This window comes from Barbus barbus, assembly GCF_936440315.1.
Source record: "Barbus barbus genome assembly, chromosome: 10".
In the NCBI taxonomy this organism is placed as follows: Eukaryota; Metazoa; Chordata; class Actinopteri; order Cypriniformes; family Cyprinidae; genus Barbus; species Barbus barbus.
This window is the reverse complement of record NC_136738.1, coordinates 27,094,377-27,113,895: the sequence shown is the minus strand read 5'-3', so window position 1 is coordinate 27,113,895 and position 19,519 is coordinate 27,094,377. Positions and strand designations below refer to the sequence as shown.

Genomic DNA, 19,519 nt, shown 5'->3' with positions numbered 1-19,519 from the left:
CCTAGATTCTCCTGGTCCTCCATACAAATTGGAGGCATCTGATATTGCAAAGGATGCAGTAACTCTGTCTTGGTATGAGCCTGATGATGACGGTGGCAGTCCTATTACTGGATACTGGGTTGAGAGATATGAGCCTGATCACGACAAATGGATCAGATGCAACAAGCTGCCTGTCAGGGACACAAACTTTAGGTATGTGAAATAGCACTAGTATGTCATTGTGTCATAAACTTCTTTGTTTTTGTTTTTTTTAAACATGTCTAAAATATGCATTTGCTTACAGGGTAAAAGGACTGCCCACAAGAAAGAAGTATAAGTTCCGTGTTTTGGCAGAGAATCTTGCTGGACCTGGCAAACCAAGCAAAGAGACAGACCAGATTTTGGTTAAAGATCCAATCGGTAGGATTAAAGTTTGATAAAAATCCTGATTTGCCCATTTCACCTACAAAATAGCTAAATTTATATTTTATTTGGTGATAGCATACTGTATGAATCAGATGTGAATTTTTGTTTCAGATCCCCCATGGGCTCCTGGTAAGCCCACTGTTAAAGATGTGGCCAAAACATCTGCCTTCCTGCAATGGACAAAACCGGAACATGACGGTGGTGCAAAGATTGAGTCTTACATCATTGAGCTCCTCAAGAGCGGTACTGACGAGTGGGTTCGTGTAGCTGATGGTATTCCCTCTCTTGAGTACTTCCTGAGAGGATTGATGGAGAAGCAAGAGTACTCATTCCGTGTCAGAGCTGTCAATGCGGCAGGCGAGAGTGAACCTAGTGAACCAAGTGATCCAGTGCTCTGCAAGGAGAGACTGAGTAAGTCACAATATTTAAAAAAAAATATATATAATTCTATCATCATTTATTTATCCTTATGTTGTTTCAAACCTATAAGACTTTCTTTCTTCTGTAGAACACACAAAATAAAATGTAAAAATAATTTAGTTGGTTGCATTTTTCACCTAATTGCAAATAATAGGGAACTTTCAAGCTGAAAAAAGACATAAAAGCATCATAAATGTATCCTGGAAGTAGTCCATTCAATATATTCACTTGTCTTCTGAATTCATGCAGCAGTTTTGTGTGAAGAGGCTATAATTTAACTTGGTTTTCAGTAAATAATAAATTTTTTAGATTTTAAATAAAGTTGTTGTTTTTTTTTTTGTTACTGTTATTTTGAGGGCCAGGATATTCTTATGGAAGCCCGTTCAGAAAAAATATAATTCTGTAAGTCATAATAATGAGATACTTTCTCATAATTATGACTTAGTATCTTGTTATATTGAGAAACTTTCTCGTAATAATGACTTATTTTCTCATAATAATGACTTATTTTCTCATAATAATGAGAAACGTTTTTATAATAATGACTTATTTTCTCGTAATAATGAGAAACGTTCTCATAATAATGAGATACTCCTAAAAAAAAAGGAAGACTTACTCCGCGCATGCGCAATGCATGAGCGGTGGCACACTAGCGCCAGCTGCTGGTCAAAGCCATGCAGGAACACCGCAAACATTGCTTGTTCTGTAATCTAAAACTGTATAATCTATCATTAAATAACGATTTCAGATCAATTATCTGGATGTTGCCTTTTGTTACTCTGCCAGACAATGAAGTTCATGGCTTCAGATACAGAGGGATATATTCCAACAAAAATCACACGCATTTTATGAAGAAACGAAAGCCATTACACATATAAACTTAAAGAATAGATGTTCATTTCGATGATTTTTTTCTTTTTTTATTAGCTGTCACTTTCCATATGCATCAAATGCATAAGCCCACAGTAGTCCAATCTCCTCTCGCTAGCACAAAGCATCATTGTTCGCTACCACGGCAACCGCTTGGTCTTCAGCATCCCACACCGCTTCTTGCAGGACATGTGAACGTGAAAAATGCTTAATGTGGCTTAAAGTACAATGACTAATTCAGGATACAGTATTATTGATCATGCATACAGGCAAGCATAAGAACCCAGAATTTGAACACAACACCCAAAGTTGCATGTTAAGCATTTTCCTATAGAAAACCGTTATAGAAAATGCTGCATAAGAGTTGCTGTTTTGCGTTGCATTCATATTTTGGGTCCACCCGAATGCCTGTATATACAGTATGCATGATCATTTAGTTATGTACTGAATTTGGTTCAATCTGTCTTTGTACTTCAAGCCACGTTAAGCATTTTTCACGTTAAGCGTTTGTCCTGCAAGAAGCGGTGTGGGATGCTGAAGACCAAGCGGTTGCCGTGGTAACGAACAATGATGCTTTGTGCTTTTGAAATGAGATGGCTTACTGTATGAAGCATGTGATGCATGAAAGGGACAGCTAATAAAACTAATAGATCCATGAAATAGACATCTATAAATTAAGTGTATATGCGTAATGGCTTTAATTTCTTCATAAAATGCCTGTATTTCTTAACTGAAATATTAGTCTGGAATGTTTGAAGGCGCAACTATCTGGCAGAGTAACTTGTTGGTACGTGCTACAAATTAACAAGACTACATGCAGATAATTTATGTGAAATCGTTATTTAATGATTATTTTATGATTAATGTTATTTAATGATTAAGATTATACAGTTTTAGATTACAGAACGATGTTTGCGGTGTTCCTGTATGGCTTTGACCAGCAGATGTCGCTAGCGTGCCGCCACGCATGCATTGCGCATGCGCGGAGTAAGTTTTTTTTTTTTTTTTTTTTTTTTTTAGAAGTCATTATTATGAGAAAGTTTCTCGTTATTACGAGAAAATAAGTCATTATTATGAGAAGGTTTCTCAATATAACGAGATACTAACTCATAATTATGAGAAAGTATCTCATTATTATGACTTACAGAATTATATTCTTTCTTAAGGTGGCGGGAAAGGGCTTCCATATATTCTTGACGTTTTTGATATTATTATTTTGTGGTCATATGAAAATTCATACAGGTTTGGAAGAGCAAGTTAATGATGACAGAATTTGAATTTTAGAGTTGTTTTAACATTTAAATGTTGAAGTGCATATTTCTCAACACAGCATTTTCTAATGATGATCCTCCTCCTTTAGACCCTCCATCACCCCCAAGATGGCTTGTAGTAGTTTCTGGTAGCAGGAACAGTGCTGATTTGAAATGGACAGCACCTGAGAGAGATGGTGGCTCTCCAATCACAAACTACATTATTGAGAAGAGAGATGTCAGACGCAAGGGATGGCAGGCTGTGGACACCACTGTGAAAGAGCTGACTTACACTGTCACCCCACTGAATGAGGGGTCTCTCTATGTTTTCCGTGTTGCTGCAGAGAATGCTGTTGGACCTAGTGAATTTTGTGAACTTGCAGACTCTGTTCTCGCCAAGGATACTTTCAGTGCGTACTTAGTCTTTCTTATTGCTTGTTTCTTCCTTTTGATTGTTTGATATTTAGTTTCAAATTTGTCTCTCATCTGCTTCCCTTCTTCACAGGTACCCCTGGACCTCCATATAATCTGACCATTACTGATATCTCCAAGACTCATGTAGACCTGAAATGGGAAGCTCCTAAGAATGATGGTGGAAGACCTGTCTTGAGGTACTTACATATGGTCTTTGTAGCAGTTGGTGAAATGTGGAGCCAGGCAGTGTTACTTTAATACATTATGCTATTACAGTATTTATTCATATTTTTATTTAGCTTTTGTTTATATATATATATATATATATATATATATATATATATATATATATATATATATATACATTGTTTTGGTGTATAGTTTAATTTTGTTTTAGTAATTGTGTTATTTAGTAACTGAAATGACAAAAAATATTACATTACAAGCAATCAGTGTTACAAGAAATGTGTCTATATTATATATTCATATGTTACAACTGTATATTATTATTATTATTAGTAGTAGTAGTATATATCACAAGTATATATATATTTTTTATTATTATTACTGTTTTTTATGTATAAATATTTATCTCATATATTGAAAGACTGGAATACGTATGCACTACACATTCCATGTTTATTCATATATTTGTCTTTGGTATATTCCTTTGTTGTTGTTTGTTTGTTTATTTTTCTCTACTTCCTGTCATGTCTTCTGTCATATTTTTAATTTTCTGTCACTTTTTCAATGAAAAAATTGTTTAGTAATTCTTATGTGCTGTTAGTTAGTTTATTTTAATTTTTATATTACAAACTTTTCAACATTTCAAATTTTTATTTATGTATTGTTAATTTAAGTTTTGCATCTAATTTTTATATTTGTATTTTATTTTAGCTGTAAGTTTATCCAATGTATCATTAATTGTATAATATCCCTTTCCTAGATATGTCATTGAGAAGAAGGAGAAACTTGGAACCCGTTGGGTGAAATCAGGAAAGACTTCAGGTTGTGATTGCCATTACAGAGTGACTGATGTTATTGAGGGCACTGAAGTGCAGTTCCAAGTCTCTGCTGAGAACGAGGCTGGAGTTGGTCACCCAAGTGAACCCACGGATATTGTGGTCATTGAGGACCCAACAGGTATGCTAACAAAACTTGACTTAGATATTTTATAGATTTTATCTACTATTTTAAACTTTCATATTTTGTTGGAGGTCTAGGACACTCAATATCATTTTAATATTTTGAACAAACATAATATAACATTGAAGATTTCATTAGGATTATACTTTATTACTTTTCTTAATCTTATGAGAACAGCATTGAAAGCATTTTAAAAACTCAAAAACATGCTTCAAATATACTCAAACATGAAATGGAATATTACTGCACAAGTGAATATATACTTCAATAATTTTTGCCCATTTGATTTTGATTAGGTCCAAGGAACATATTAAAATAAATAGTAAATAATTTATTAAATAACTAATAATTACACTTAATAAATAATAATGGTGCTTGTAGAACCTCCATCATCAAGAAAAAAATAATAACATAAGTGTTAAATATCTGATTTAGGGATTTAAGATGATAATAAAACATGATGGATCCATTCCTTACCTTGACAGGCCCACCATCACCACCTCAGGAACTGCATGTCACCGAGGCAGCTAGAGATCATATTTGTATTGCTTGGAAGGCACCAGAAAAGAATGGAGGAAGTCCCATTATTGGCTACCATATTGAGCTCTGTGAGGCTGGAACAGAGAAATGGATGAGAGTCAACTCTCGTCCAGTTAAAGAGCTAAAATACAGGGCTGGGGAGGAAGAGGGCATTGTTCCTGAGAAGCAGTATACCTTCAGAGTCCGTGCTGTCAATTCTGTTGGTGCCAGTGAGCCCTCTGACATTTCTGAGAATGTATATGCCAAAGATTCTGACTGTAAGCTATTTTTTGTTGTTTTTGTACAATTTTAAATGATAATTTGTTGCCATTTTAATTTAAGGTTAACTCATTGCCCTATGACTCGCATCATTGCAGGCAGTCCAACCCTTGACTTCCAGACCAAGGATCTTGTTGTTGTAGAAGGTGAAAAGATGCACCTCCCAATTCCATTTAGGGCTGTGCCATCACCTAAGATTACGTGGCACAAAGATGGAAATGAACTGAAGGCTGATGACAGAACTTCCTTCAGAACTGAATACACATCCTGCCATCTGGAAATTCCAAGCTGCTTACACGCTGATGCTGGCCAGTACAAAGTTACCTTGGAGAACAGCAATGGTTCAGCTAGTGGAACAATCAATGTTAAAGTTATAGGTATGTTATAGGGCTGGACCAGAATATTCGATTATTCGTTCGGTGGGTTGGCATTCGATTTTCAATTTTGAGATTCGAATATCCTTTTTTTTTTTTTCTCGAACACCTGGATTTATTTACTCATCTAACCTACATGCTATATTCAATAAATGTTTGCAGGAATTTCCCTCATTATAAACTCGAAAGCTGCGGGAATGAGTAAAACTATGCAATATAGCCAACACACAAATTCAGGACCTGATTAAATATAACTCTATTATACAGAGATTTGTGAAATAAAATTCCATGACTTTTACAAAACTTTTCCAGGCCTAGAAATTGCTGTTTTAAAACTTCATAGCTTTTCCAGGTTTTTCATGACCGTACGAACCCTATAAAAGCAACTGCATGCTTTCAATCACTAAATATTGGTCCTCTGCATCCTCTAATCACATGGCGGATCCGTTACCCCGCTTTATTCCGGGACCTCTCAATTTACAAATTAAGCACTGGGCTACCTTATTAAAAGTATTGCTCTTAACAGACCTGTGTGTGTTTTTTATCACTGTTCTGTAGTTTATTTAAGTTTATTAATTATGAACGTGTTGCGTGTCCATATTGCACCAAAATGCAACACTGCACTCCCTTGGGTCCGCAGCAACACACCCGCCACGCGTGAAGTCATTGGATGAATGGTTCTCGACACAATAAAAATGCAAACAGACAGACACACAGAGATTCCTGCTTTTAGAGAGAAGAATATGTTCAGCCTCTCCCTCCGAATATTCGGTGTTGATTACTATCGAAGCTTCGAAGCTCAAAAAATGGTATTCGGACCAACCCTAGTATGTTATAGTTCGGTTATCAACTGCTTTATTGGAGTATTTCAGCTTTTAACAACTGATGCAAACATAATAATGAAAATGCACATTTACATTTTAAACTGATGCCTTTGCTTTGGTTTTACTGTGTTTTTTTTTTACATATGTTAGGTCTTCCTGGGCCTTGCAAAGAAATTGTTGCTAGTGAGATTACCAAAAGCACCTGCAAGGTGTCCTGGGACCCTCCAGACTATGATGGTGGTAGCCCTATTCTCCATTATGTGCTACAGCGCAGAGAAGCAGGCAGGAGAACCTATGTCAATGTTATGTCTGGAGAAAACAAAGTTAGCTGGCCGGTTAAGGATCTCATTCAAAATGGAGAGTATTACTTCCGTGTCGGAGCTGTCAACAAGATTGGTGGTGGTGAATTTATTGAGCTTCGCAACCCTGTAATTGCTGAAGATCAGAAGCGTAAGTAATGACATTTATTGGAAGCATTTGGATGTAACTTTCATTTTGCATAATATTTTTAACAACCTTTATCCTTCAAATACAGAACGTCCTGACCCACCAGTCGATGTGGAAACACACAACCCAACTTCCGAGAGTGTGACCCTTACTTGGAAGCCTCCCATGTATGATGGTGGAAGCAAAATTATGGGTTACATTCTTGAGAAGATGATGAAAGGAGAAGAGAATTTTCAGAGATGCAATAACTTCCTTGTGCCAGTGCTGTCCTATACTGTAAAGGGGTTGACACAAGGAAAACAATATCAGTTCCGTGTATGTGCTGAAAATGCAGCTGGTATCAGTGATCCTTCACGCAGCACACCTTTGATCAAAGCCACAGATGCAGTTGGTATGAACATAGTCTTTTGTTATTTTGTCAACTCATACATTTTTATCAGATGTGAAGTCCCTCTGAAGCAAGCTATTGGTACTGTATATGTAAGCATTTTATGTTTTGTTACTCCACTTCCAGATCGTCCAAAGGTATTCCTTAGCGGTAGTCTACAATCAGGCTTGAATGTGAAACGAGGCGAGGAGATCCGATTGGATGCCAATATCTCTGGATTCCCTTACCCCCAAATTACATGGATGAGGGACAATTCAACCATTTGGCCAGAGCCACTGAAGAAGAGACCAGAAAGGCCCATTAAGAAGAAGAAGAAGGAGAAAGAAAAGGAGGAAAAGAAGGAGGCTGATGCAGAAAAGAAAGAGGCAGATGCAGAAAAGGAGGAAGACAAAGAGGCAAAGAAGGAAGAGGTCAAGGAAAAGAAGGAGGAAAAGGAGAAAGAAAAAGAAAAGGAGAAAGAAAAAGAAAAGGAGGTGGAGGAACCTGAGGAGCCCGAAGAAGCATACCACCCAACCTTAAATGAACGTCTTACCATTGAATCCAAGAGGAAGGGTGAATCCTTCATTATTGTAAAAGATACCATCAGAGGTGATCATGGTGTTTTCACCATAAAAGTTGAAAATGATCACGGTTTTGCCTCTGCCTCCTGTGAAGTTAATGTCCTTGGTAAGTATAAAACGCTTCAATGTGACATCAAAACTTTACAGGAAACATGTAAAACCTTTCCCACCTTGAATAATAATAATAAAAAATAATGGAATGTTAATTTTTACAATTTTCTTTATCAGATACTCCTGGACCTCCAGTCAATTTCAAATTTGAAGATGTGAGGAAGAACTCAATCCTCTGTAAGTGGGATCCTCCTCTGGATGATGGTGGTAGTGAAATCCTTAACTACATATTGGAACGAAAAGATAACTCCAAGGCGGATCTTGGATGGATCACTGTAACATCAATCCTTAGAGGCTGTAAATTTCTAGCACCAAAACTTATTGAGGGCAAGGAGTACCTCTTCCGTGTCACTGCAGAGAATAAGTATGGTCCTGGAACCCCATGCATCTCCAAACCCATCATTGCAAAGAATCCATTTGGTATTCTGATTTTTCTTTGTTTGTTGGAGAACATTACTTGCATTATTGTGTTTCACAGTTAATTTAACAGTTCAATTTTGCCTTGTCAATTCAGATCCTCCAGATGCGCCAGAGAAACCTGAAATTAAGGATTCCACGGCCAGCAGTATGCTTGTTACCTGGACAGAACCCAATGACCATGGCAGCCCCATTGAGGGATACTGGGTAGAGAAACGAGAAATTAACAGCACACACTGGGCGAGAGTCAATCGCACCATGGTTTCTGATTTGGAAATAAATGTAGAGGGCCTTTTGGAGGGTCTGACATATATTTTCAGAGTCTGTGCGGAAAATGTAGCAGGACCAGGAAAGTTCAGTCCTCCGTCAGAACCAAAAACAGCACAGGCACCAATCAGTAAGTTTGTAGTATTAGAATTGACTATATAAACCACCAACATGTAAGAAATAAATGTGACATCAAATTAATATCAATTTAAAATGTAATATTTATTATATAATGTTTTTTTTTTTTTTTTTTTCAGGGCCCCCAGGGCCACCAATTCCAAGAATTGTAGACACCTCTGACTATTCGATTGATGTTGAGTGGGATCCTCCTGCAGACAATGGTGGCGCAGACATCTTTGGTTATCATGTTGACAAAGTTGTTGCTGGTACCAAGGACTGGTCACGAGCCACAGAGAGACCACACAAGAACCACACATTTACAGTGTATGGTGTTAGAGAAGGAGCTAAGTATATGGTCCGTGTTGTGGCAGTAAATTGTGCTGGTGAAGGACAACCTGGATTTACAGATGCAGTAATTGTGAGAAACCCTGCAGGTATATACATATTACTGATGCTGGTTATTATGATATTTTTTATTTGTTAATCGATTAAAGTGTTATTAAAAAATAATATAATAATTATAATGTTAAGCTAAATATATGGCTTTGTTTCTTTGAAAAACAGAGGTTCCAGTCATTGAGCTTGATATCTCAGTGAAAAATGGTGTTGTCGTTAGAGCTGGAGAGATGCTGAAAATTCCAGCGCATGTGACAGGTAGACCTTTTCCATCTTTGAAGTGGACAAAGGATGATGGTGCATTAGAAAAAGATCGTATGGAGGTGGAAGAAGCTGGACAGGACAGCACTCTTGTCATCAAAACCACAAAAAGAAGTGATCACGGCAAATACCAAATCCAAGCAGCAAATCCAAGTGGTATTAAGTCTGCATGGACCAGGGTTGAAGTTATGGGTAAGAATTTTTAAATTGTCTTTTGGATTTAAAATGTTTTCATTACAACATGCATAACATACATTTTCCCACATTTAACATCTCTTTTCAGATGTTCCTGGACCAGTTCTTGATCTGAAACCTGTTGTGGTTACCAGAAAGCTAATGATGTTGAATTGGTCAGATCCTGAAGATGATGGTGGTAGTGATCTGACAGGGTTTATCATTGAAAGGAGGGAGCCAAAGATGCACACATGGAGACAACCTATTGAGACTGCTTCATCCAAATGTGAGATTGTAGGTATTATTGAGGGACAGGAATACATTTTCCGTGTTGTGGCTAAGAACAAGTATGGATGTGGACCTCCAGTCGATCTTGGACCTATCCGTGCTGTGGATCCTCAAGGTAAACTTTACACAAACAATGCTTTAGTCCTACAGTGGCACTCAAGATTACGACTTTTTCTATGTATTTATTATCATATGTTTATTAAATGTCAGGTCCACCAACTTCTCCTGAAAAGTTCCACTATACAGAGAGGACCAAATCCTCTGTTACTATTGAATGGAGGCCACCCCGTAATGATGGTGGCAGTCCCATCCTTGGCTACATCATTGAAAAGAAGCGACAAGATCAACCAGCCTTCCAGCGTGTCAACCCAGAGTTGGTCACTGCTCAAATTTTGACAGTTGAAGACCTTGATGAGTTGCATATGTATGAGTTCCGTGCAAAGGCTGTCAATGCATTTGGTGAAAGTGAGCCTTCAATTACCATGACTGTTGTCATTCAGGATGATGAAGGTTTGTCCTATTCTAGTTTAACATCACAGCACAAACATTTTACTTGTCTTTTGATGACAAAAAATCCATCTGTCTTTTGATGAATATAGTGGCTCCAAGTCTGCATATGTTGAAGCACTTCAAGGGTGATTTGATCCAAGTTAGGAAAAACGAACCTATTGAGATGCCCGCTGAAGTCACAGGCCTGCCAATGCCAACAATTGAGTGGCTGAAGGATGATGTTGTTATTGCCAAGCCAACTGATAATCTCCTGATAGAAACCAAAGAGATTGACAGGGTGACATCACATACAAAACTCTCCATCCCTTGTGTTACTAGATTAGATAAAGGCACATACACAGTTACTGCCTCAAATCGTTTGGGATCTCTCAGTCATTCCATCACAGTGGAAGTGCTGGGTAAGTTATCCTGTACTGTACAAATATTGGGCATTTTTTGAACACTTCAGTTAAACCTGTTCAGATGACATAATATTAAACCAAGTAGCATCTGCAAACAAAATTGTGCTAGAGCATTTCTCAGCTAACTTTTCCTAGTCCATTTTGCTGCTCATGTTGAGGTGATTTTAGTGGATGAATGGAGTCCGTTCTCTTCAAGTTCCCACACTTGTCCTAGTAGTCGCAGGTGTAGTTCATCACATTAACTATGGAAATTCTCCATTAATGTTTGACAACCACAAATTACCCAATACTTTTGTCTTATTTTAACTTTATATCTCTTATGTTCAGCATAACAAACCAAACATATTTTTGTGAACTATTATACATTGTATTGCATTTTTAATAAAACACATTCCACTTGATGTGATATTTTGTTATGTGATTCAGTGACATGCAGTAAGTCCTGGCTTAAGTGTCCATAGTGTTTGTATATTTCGCATATACCTAATGATCTCTTTTTTTCATAGATCGCCCAACACCACCAAGAAACATTGCTGTTTCAAATATCAAAGCTGAGTCTTGCAAACTTACTTGGGATGCCCCATTGGATCTTGGTGGCAGTGAACTTACCAACTACATTGTTGAGATGAAAGACCTTAATGGTGAAGATCCTGAAAAGGCTGAGTGGGTGCAGGTTACTAACTCCATTATCGAGAAGCATTATGGGGTAAGCAAAACAATTATTTTAAAGCAGTTGTATAGGTAGTCATTCAAAATGTATCAAAAAGAATATTGTTTATACTAGACAAATAGGGAAAACTGATTCAAGTCAAATAGGAAAAAAAATATGCTATCATGTTGTTTAAGGACAATATAAAGATTTAATATTTTTTTGCAGGCATGGAACCTGGAAACTGGTGGCAACTATAAATTCAGAGTTAAAGCTCAGAATAAGTATGGAATAAGTGAGGCCTGTGAAACAGAGGAGGTTCAGATTACAGATCCTTCTGCTCTGCCTGGCCCACCTGAAAAGGTCACTATTGCTGAGCGTTCTAAGACCCATATGTTACTGACATGGGAACCACCTAGGGACTGTGGCGGTTCTATGATTACTGGCTACTGGCTTGAGAAGCGTGAAAAGGGCACTTCCTATTGGTCTCGTGTGAATAAGATCCTGGTGTCAAAACGCGGCACGAAAGGCTGGGAATACCAGGTTACCCGTCTCATTGAGGGTACAGAGTATGAATTCCGTGCAATGGCTTGTAATTCTGCTGGTATTGGGCCACCTAGTGCCATCTCTGAGTCTGCCGTTGCTGACGATCCTTTGAGTAAGATCATAAATTAAGTGCATTTCTATTTTGAATAGATTTTTATGCATGCTATTTATAACATATTTCATGTTTGTTTTTGTGTGTGTACAGCTCCACCTAGCATGCCAGCAGCTCCTGAGATTGCTGACAAAACCAAGCATAGTGTCACCCTTGCATGGACCCCACCAGCTAAAGATGGTGGCCGCCCCATCAAAGGTTACATTATTGAGATCCAGGATGAAGGCACTTCTGAGTGGGCCAGGATCAACGATGCTGAAAATCTGCATCCTTCTACTGTGTTCACCATTCCAAACCTCCCAGAACTTAAGAAATACAGATTCAGAATTATTGCTGTCAATGAAATCGGCGAGTCTGAGCCAAGCCCCAGAACCACTGAAGTTCGCATAGAGGACATTCAGAGTAAAGTGTTTTTTTTTGTTGTTGTTTTTTTACTGAAGTACAAATTAGCATCCGCTAGAGTCGCATGATTACTTTTGCATTCTCTTAATTCCACAGCTGCACCAAAGATCTTCATGGATATCAGTGCTCATGATTTGCTGTGTATCCGTGCTGGAACTCCATTTAAGATTCCAGCTACCATCACAGGACGTCCTGTTCCTAAAGTTACATGGGAGTTTGATGGCAAAGCAAAGACAGAAAAGAAGGATCGTCTCCATGTCTTACCAGTGGATTCACAGGTAACATCTTTCTCTAATTTTAAACATAAATAATTATTATTTTCTTCTGAATCTTTGTAAAACTGTTATTTACTAATTATTTTTGGGATTAGGTTGAATCTACTGACACTACCTCAGTTGTTACAATTCCTGTGAGTTTGAGAAGCCATTCTGGCAGGTACACAATTACAGCAAAGAACAAATCAGGACAGAAGCATGTCAACGTCAGAGTAAATGTGCTTGGTGAGTTTCCTACCTATTCATATGTATATAAAGTGAACACTTAATCCAAATTATACTACGGGGCCGTTGAATGCTTGAATCTGATTGGCTGATGAACGTTCTAAGGTGTGCAATTATTTTCAGGGAAACGCATGGCGAACGTAGTTCCAGGCAGGTCTTGACCGCATTGCATGACCATATCACTTTGCCAAATGATTTGAGTTATTTCAAAGGTCCTTACAGCAAAAGAACCAAAACCCACAACGACACTGGCCAAACAAATAAATATAGTAAACAACAGGAAAAAAACAAAAGATCATGTCCATATTTTTGTCACAAAAATAAATTTTATTATGTATAGTCTCTATCTCTCTTGCTCTCTCTTCCGCACAGACACAGACACAGTTTGCACACACGTTATTAGCGCTACTCTGATGATTTTATCAGTAACGTAGTTAACATCTTAACGACTTCTCGCAAGTGAGGTAACAACAACGGTGCTGTTCGTGAAGAAAATGTACATAAAGTTTCACTATAACTAGAGACATTGCTGCCGAACACTACTGAGAGGTGCTCAGACTCACAGAGGAAATCTCTCTCTCTCTCTCTTGCTCTCTCTCATAACTTAGTAACTGTATTAACTGCATTAATCTGCTATCAACGGCTCAAGCCTCCATTACTAGGTTTAAAATTATGTTTTGGAATTAGCAAAGGAGCGTTGGATGAGATACGGAAGAAATAATCCTACTCACAATAGCGATATAAGTAGAAAAACCAGAATGCCTTGAAATATATAATCTGATTGCTGTCTTGAGGTGTGGCGACCATAGTATAAATGGAATAATTGATTTCGGTCCATTGAATTATTAGAAAAATAATGCACTCCGCTTCACGTCCTGGCCGCATTACCACCTCGGGTGTGCATTATTTTTCTAATAATTCAACGTCCCGTCATCAATTATTCCTTACTTAACGTTGTTCTATGAGGTAAACTGATAATATTTTTCCAGATGTTCCTGGAGCACCCAAAGAGCTCAAAGTTACCGATGTCACCAGAACCACAATGAGACTTATTTGGAAACTGCCAGATAATGATGGTGGTGAAAGAATCAAGAGTTATTTTATTGAAAAGAAAGCTGTAAATGGAAAGGCTTGGACAATTGCAAATGCTGCTTGTGCCAGCATGGCCTTTGTTGTGCCAAACCTCCTCGAGGGACAGGACTACTTGTTCCGTGTTCGTGCTGAGAATCGCCTTGGTTTTGGACCATTTACCGAGACCACAGAACCTGTTAGGGCAAGGGATCCTATCTGTAAGTTGGTTACCCTTGTATTTTGAAAAGCATCACACATGCCTTTAAGTAGTTTCTTTTTTATTAACAATATTTTCTATTTTCTTTTTAATGTAAAGATCCTCCTGATCCTCCTACCAAGGTGAAAATTAACCTTGTTACCAAGAACACTGTGACCCTGTCATGGGAGCCTCCCAAGAATGATGGTGGAGCACCAGTAAAGCATTATATTATTGAGAGGCTGAGCTGGGATACCAGTGGTCCACAGAAAGAGACTTGGAAACAGTGTAACAAAAGAGATGTTGAAGAGACTACCTTTATTGTTGAAGACCTTAAGGAAGGCGGCGAGTATGAGTTCCGTGTTAAAGCTGTGAATGAAGCTGGCGCGAGCAGACCCTCTGTTACTGCCGGACCAGTTGTCATTAAGGACCAGACATGTAAGTACAAGATCTTGTCATTTTTTTGTATTACGTTTCTTAAAATATGTAGTTTTAAATATTAGTTACTTTTTTTCTAAATCTTTTTTAGGTGCTCCAAGTATTGATCTCAGAGAAGCTTTAGAAGGTGCAGAAGGATATGATGTCAACATTGTTGCAAGGATTCAAGGCTGTCCATTTCCATCTCTTGTCTGGCACAAGTCTCCACAGGACAAGCCTGATGACAAATCACCTGTACAGTATGACAAACATGTCAATAAACTTGTTTCTAATGAAAAATGCACCCTGTTAATTCAGCAGTCAAAGAGAGATGACAGCGCCATATATACTCTCACAGCCACCAACAGTTTGGGAACAGCCACCAAGAGCATCAAGCTTAGCATTTTGGGTAATTCCTTGAATTTCATGATTTAATTTTCAACTAATTTTGAGTGATTCATCCATTCGAAAGGTAAAAAATAAATAATATCCTGTTTTTGTGTCCTTAGGACGTCCTGGTGTACCTGTTGGACCAATTAAGATTGGGGAGATTTTCGCTGAAAGGATTGGCCTCTCCTGGAATCCACCATTAGATGATGGTGGTTCCAAGATTACAAACTATGTCATTGAAAAGCGTGAAGAAAACAGAAAAACATGGGTCCATGTCTCTAATGATCCGAAGGAATGCCAATACACTGTACAAAGGCTAACAGAGGGTCATGAGTATGAGTTCCGTGTTATGGCTCAGAATAAATATGGAGTTGGACCACCTTTGTACAGTGAACCTGAGAAAGCACGAAACCTTTTCAGTAAGTTTCATTCACAGAGAATCTCTAAATCAAGGGATTTTCAAACTTTTTGAAGCCCATGACTTACTAAATATGATGATCCCCTTGTGAGGGGCCACCCTACTACTATGCACATGCATTTTTTTATTATATTGTGTGAGACAAAATGTTAAGAATAACATCATAAAGATGCATTTGTCATTAAGGACCAGAGAGATTCTGATTACCAGTCTTTAGAAAGCAGAATGGAACAAGAATGATGACAAATTCAGTTGATGTGCTAAAATTGTGTTAAACATGTTAAATGTTCTATTCAAATAGGGGTTTCTGCTAAAAGTAATGTGTTGTTGCTATTCAAAATAAAACTTATTTTGCTCTACTCTTCCCCTAACAGCTGTGCCTGGCCAATGTGAGAAGCCAACAGTCACAGATGTTTCAGTTGAATCTATGACGGTTAACTGGGATGAGCCAGAATATGATGGTGGTTCTCCAGTAACTGGCTACTGGCTAGAGCGTAAGGAAACTACAGGCAAGCGCTGGACAAGAGTGAATCGTGAACCTATCAGAATCAGGACTCTAGGAGTTTCCCATATTGTGACAGGCCTCTTGGAGGGTGCTGTCTACCAGTTCCGCGTTCTTGCAATTAATGCAGCTGGAAGCGGCCCACCAAGTTTGCCTTCTGATCCTGTTGCATGTAGAGATCCCATAGGTATGTTATGCTTTGCTTGTTTTGTTATATATTTTCCCCCTAACTTTTCAACCAATATACTTCAGAGTTGCTTTACTTTTTTAATTAATGTGTCTTTTTAACATTTGTATTATTTCTTATCAGCACCTCCAGGACCTCCAACACCAAAAGTAACAGATTGTACCAAGTCAACAGTTGATCTTGAATGGATTCCTCCACTTATTGATGGTGGATCTAAGATCACAGGATACTTTGTTGAGTACAAAGAAGAAGGACAAGAGGAATGGGAGAAGGTATATATAAGTCTGTGTGAATGTGTATATCTATCTATCTAGATAGATAGATAGATAGATGTAGATATATACAGATATATACATTTATTTATTGTATGTTTTGTTTCAATCTATTTTTTTTATTTTATCTTATTAGGTTAAAGACAAGGAAATCAGAGGCACCAAGTTTGTTGTTCCTGGACTTAAAGAGCTTGGACTCTACAGATTTAGAGTGAGAGCTGTAAATTCTGCAGGCGTGGGAGAACCAGGCGAGGTTTCTGATGTGATAGAAGTCAAGGATAGGACAAGTAAGCATTAGTTCACATTTTAGAATTCTATTTATTTTATATGTTTTTTAATAAATTCATGTTACTTCATATTTAATTTGCCATATATTTTAGTCCCACCTGAGGTTGACCTGGATGCAACTGTCAAGGAGAAGATTGTTGTTCATGCTGGTGGGGTAATCCGCATCCTGGCCTATGTGTCAGGAAAGCCTGCTCCAGAGATTATTTGGAATAGAGACGATGGTGATTTACCAAAGGAGGCTGCTGTTGAGATCACTTCTATAAGTTCAGCTTTGGTTATCAAAAATTGCAGAAGACAACACCAAGGCATTTATACGTTGACTGCCAAGAATGCAGGTGGAGAGAGGAAGAAAGCAGTCATTGTTGAAGTACTGGGTGAGTTTTTTACCTTTGAGTCTGAATTCTGAAATGATTTCAGTAAAGTAATAAACTTTATTATTTCTTCACAGATGTCCCTGGCCCTGTGGGTCTGCCTTTCTCTGGTGAGAATCTCACCAATGACTCTTGTAAGTTGACATGGTACTCTCCTGAAGATGATGGTGGCTCAGCTATCACCAACTATATAATTGAGAAGAGAGAAGCTGACCGCAGAGGCTGGACTTCAGTGACATATACTGTCACAAGACACAATGCTGTTGTCCAGGGACTTATTGATGGCAAGGGTTATTTCTTCAGAATTGCAGCTGAAAATATCATTGGACTGGGTCCGTTCACTGAGACATCTGCTCCTGTCATCATCAAGGATCCACTCTGTAAGTCTCATTTATTTGTATCTGTATTTTTTTATTTATAAATGTTGTTACCTTTAATTGCTTGTAGAAGGTCTCACACATTTAAACTTTTTCAGCTGTACCCGAACGCCCAGAGGATCTTGAGGTGACAGCCATCACAAATGATTCAATCAGCGTCGCATGGAGACCTCCAAAGTATGATGGAGGATCAGATATTACAAGCTATGTTCTTGAGGTTCGTCTTATAGGACAGGACAACTTCAGCCGTATTGCTGTAGAGGACAAACTTATGGAACGTAAATTCACACATGTGGGTCTTAAAGAAGGTTCTTCTTACGAATTCCGAGTTAGTGCTGTGAATCAAATCGGTCAAGGCAAACCATCATTCAGTACCAAACCAGTTACATGCAAAAAAGAGTTTGGTAAGTTGCGCTAAAGTGATTTGTTCTTTAATTTCTTTTTTTATTGACCATTTATAATTTATTGTATATCATACTCTTTACTAGAACCACCCAACCTTGATTTTGAGTTCCGTGACAAGATTGTTGTTCGTGTTGGGGAAACTTGCACTCTTCAAAGCGGATACTCAGGAAAACCAACACCAACTATTAAATGGTTCAAAAATGACGAGGAGCTTCAATCAAATGAAGAAATTGCTCTTACCAGCACAAATAATAAATTGTGCTTGACTATTGCAAAGGCAAAACGTGATCACAGTGGAAAATACACTGTTCTTCTAGAGAACTCCATTGGCTCACGCAAGGGCATATGTACCGTTATTGTTGTCGGTAAGCTAATCTTTACTTTAGTCAAGCATATTATCTTTTCTTATCTTGCTATTATTTTTGCAAACTTAATCGTGAATCATATGTATTATGACCTTTTTAGACCGCCCACAACCTCCAGAGGGTCCTGTTGTCTTTGACGAGATCTACAGGAATTACATGCTCATTTCTTGGAAGCCCCCATTGGATGATGGTGGAGCTGCTATTTCTAACTATATTGTTGAAAAGAGAGACACCAACAGGGATCTGTGGATGCCCGTCACAGAATCTTGCACAAGGACATCATGCAGAGTTCCAAAACTGATTGAGGGAAGAGAGTACATCATTAGAATCTGTGCTCAGAATATTCATGGCATTAGTGATCCGCTGCTATCTGCTGAGACCAAAGCAAAGGATGTTTTCAGTAAGTAACAGTTTCTGCAATGTAATATAATGTACACAAATTAATTTGAACAAGAATAATTTATGTCTTAATCATGTTCTCAAATTTCTTACACTTGCAGAGGTTCCAGATGCTCCACAAGCACCTGTGGTTAAAGAAATCTATAAAGATACAGCTCTGATTTCATGGCTTCAGCCAGCTGATGGTGGAAAACCAATAACAAACTACATTGTTGAAAGGAAGGAGACCAAGGCCAACATGTGGTCTAGAGCTGGAAAAGATCACATTTACCCAAACACAGAATACTGGGTTCCTGACCTTCTCAAGGGATGTGAATATGAATTCCGTGTCATGGCAGAGAATGTGATTGGCATTGGTGACCCCAGTCCACCTTCAAAGCCCATCTATGCCAAAGATCCTATTGGTATGCTTCTAATGATGTTTTCAATGAAAAATGTAAAATTTTTGCTTAGTTCGAATATTAACCTCCTATTTTCTTTCCACAGTGATCCCAAGCCCACCTGTTCTTCCAGTAGCAATTGACAAGACAAAAGATTCTGTCACTCTTTCTTGGCAACCACCAAAAGACTGTGGCAGAGGCAAAATTTTTGGCTATCTCCTTGAGTATCAGAAAGCTGGTGATGAGGAATGGCTTCAAGTAAATCAAACACCTGACTCTTGCCAGGGCACTACATTCAAGGTTATCAACCTTGAGGATGGTGCACTTTACAGATTTAGAGTGAAGGCAGTGAATGCTGCTGGTGAATCAGATCCTACATATGTACCAGAGCCCGTTCGAGCACAAGACAGACTCGGTAATTTATGTGTACT

At 38.1% G+C, this 19,519-nt stretch overlaps 1 protein-coding gene across 1 annotated transcript in view; it reads left to right on the top strand.

Moving 5' to 3' along the window:
* ttn.2 (titin, tandem duplicate 2) overlaps positions 1-19,519 on the top strand; it is a 165,143-nt gene that overhangs the window by 82,268 nt on the left and 63,356 nt on the right. The window contains exons 139-175 of the mRNA XM_079427427.1: positions 6-192; positions 284-399; positions 517-816; positions 3,056-3,355; positions 3,451-3,556; positions 4,306-4,502; positions 4,991-5,302; positions 5,402-5,680; positions 6,652-6,951; positions 7,037-7,339; positions 7,463-8,002; positions 8,125-8,427; positions 8,522-8,821; positions 8,949-9,245; positions 9,376-9,660; positions 9,752-10,045; positions 10,141-10,440; positions 10,530-10,838; positions 11,348-11,547; positions 11,719-12,148; positions 12,242-12,550; positions 12,647-12,828; positions 12,921-13,050; positions 14,040-14,339; positions 14,438-14,755; positions 14,847-15,143; positions 15,244-15,543; positions 15,917-16,231; positions 16,355-16,503; positions 16,640-16,790; positions 16,884-17,165; positions 17,240-17,542; positions 17,638-17,943; positions 18,028-18,309; positions 18,410-18,709; positions 18,810-19,112; positions 19,195-19,503. Of these exons, the coding sequence (XP_079283553.1) occupies positions 6-192; positions 284-399; positions 517-816; positions 3,056-3,355; positions 3,451-3,556; positions 4,306-4,502; positions 4,991-5,302; positions 5,402-5,680; positions 6,652-6,951; positions 7,037-7,339; positions 7,463-8,002; positions 8,125-8,427; positions 8,522-8,821; positions 8,949-9,245; positions 9,376-9,660; positions 9,752-10,045; positions 10,141-10,440; positions 10,530-10,838; positions 11,348-11,547; positions 11,719-12,148; positions 12,242-12,550; positions 12,647-12,828; positions 12,921-13,050; positions 14,040-14,339; positions 14,438-14,755; positions 14,847-15,143; positions 15,244-15,543; positions 15,917-16,231; positions 16,355-16,503; positions 16,640-16,790; positions 16,884-17,165; positions 17,240-17,542; positions 17,638-17,943; positions 18,028-18,309; positions 18,410-18,709; positions 18,810-19,112; positions 19,195-19,503 (10,194 nt within the window). The remainder of the gene's footprint in view (positions 1-5; positions 193-283; positions 400-516; positions 817-3,055; positions 3,356-3,450; positions 3,557-4,305; positions 4,503-4,990; positions 5,303-5,401; positions 5,681-6,651; positions 6,952-7,036; positions 7,340-7,462; positions 8,003-8,124; positions 8,428-8,521; positions 8,822-8,948; positions 9,246-9,375; positions 9,661-9,751; positions 10,046-10,140; positions 10,441-10,529; positions 10,839-11,347; positions 11,548-11,718; positions 12,149-12,241; positions 12,551-12,646; positions 12,829-12,920; positions 13,051-14,039; positions 14,340-14,437; positions 14,756-14,846; positions 15,144-15,243; positions 15,544-15,916; positions 16,232-16,354; positions 16,504-16,639; positions 16,791-16,883; positions 17,166-17,239; positions 17,543-17,637; positions 17,944-18,027; positions 18,310-18,409; positions 18,710-18,809; positions 19,113-19,194; positions 19,504-19,519) is intronic.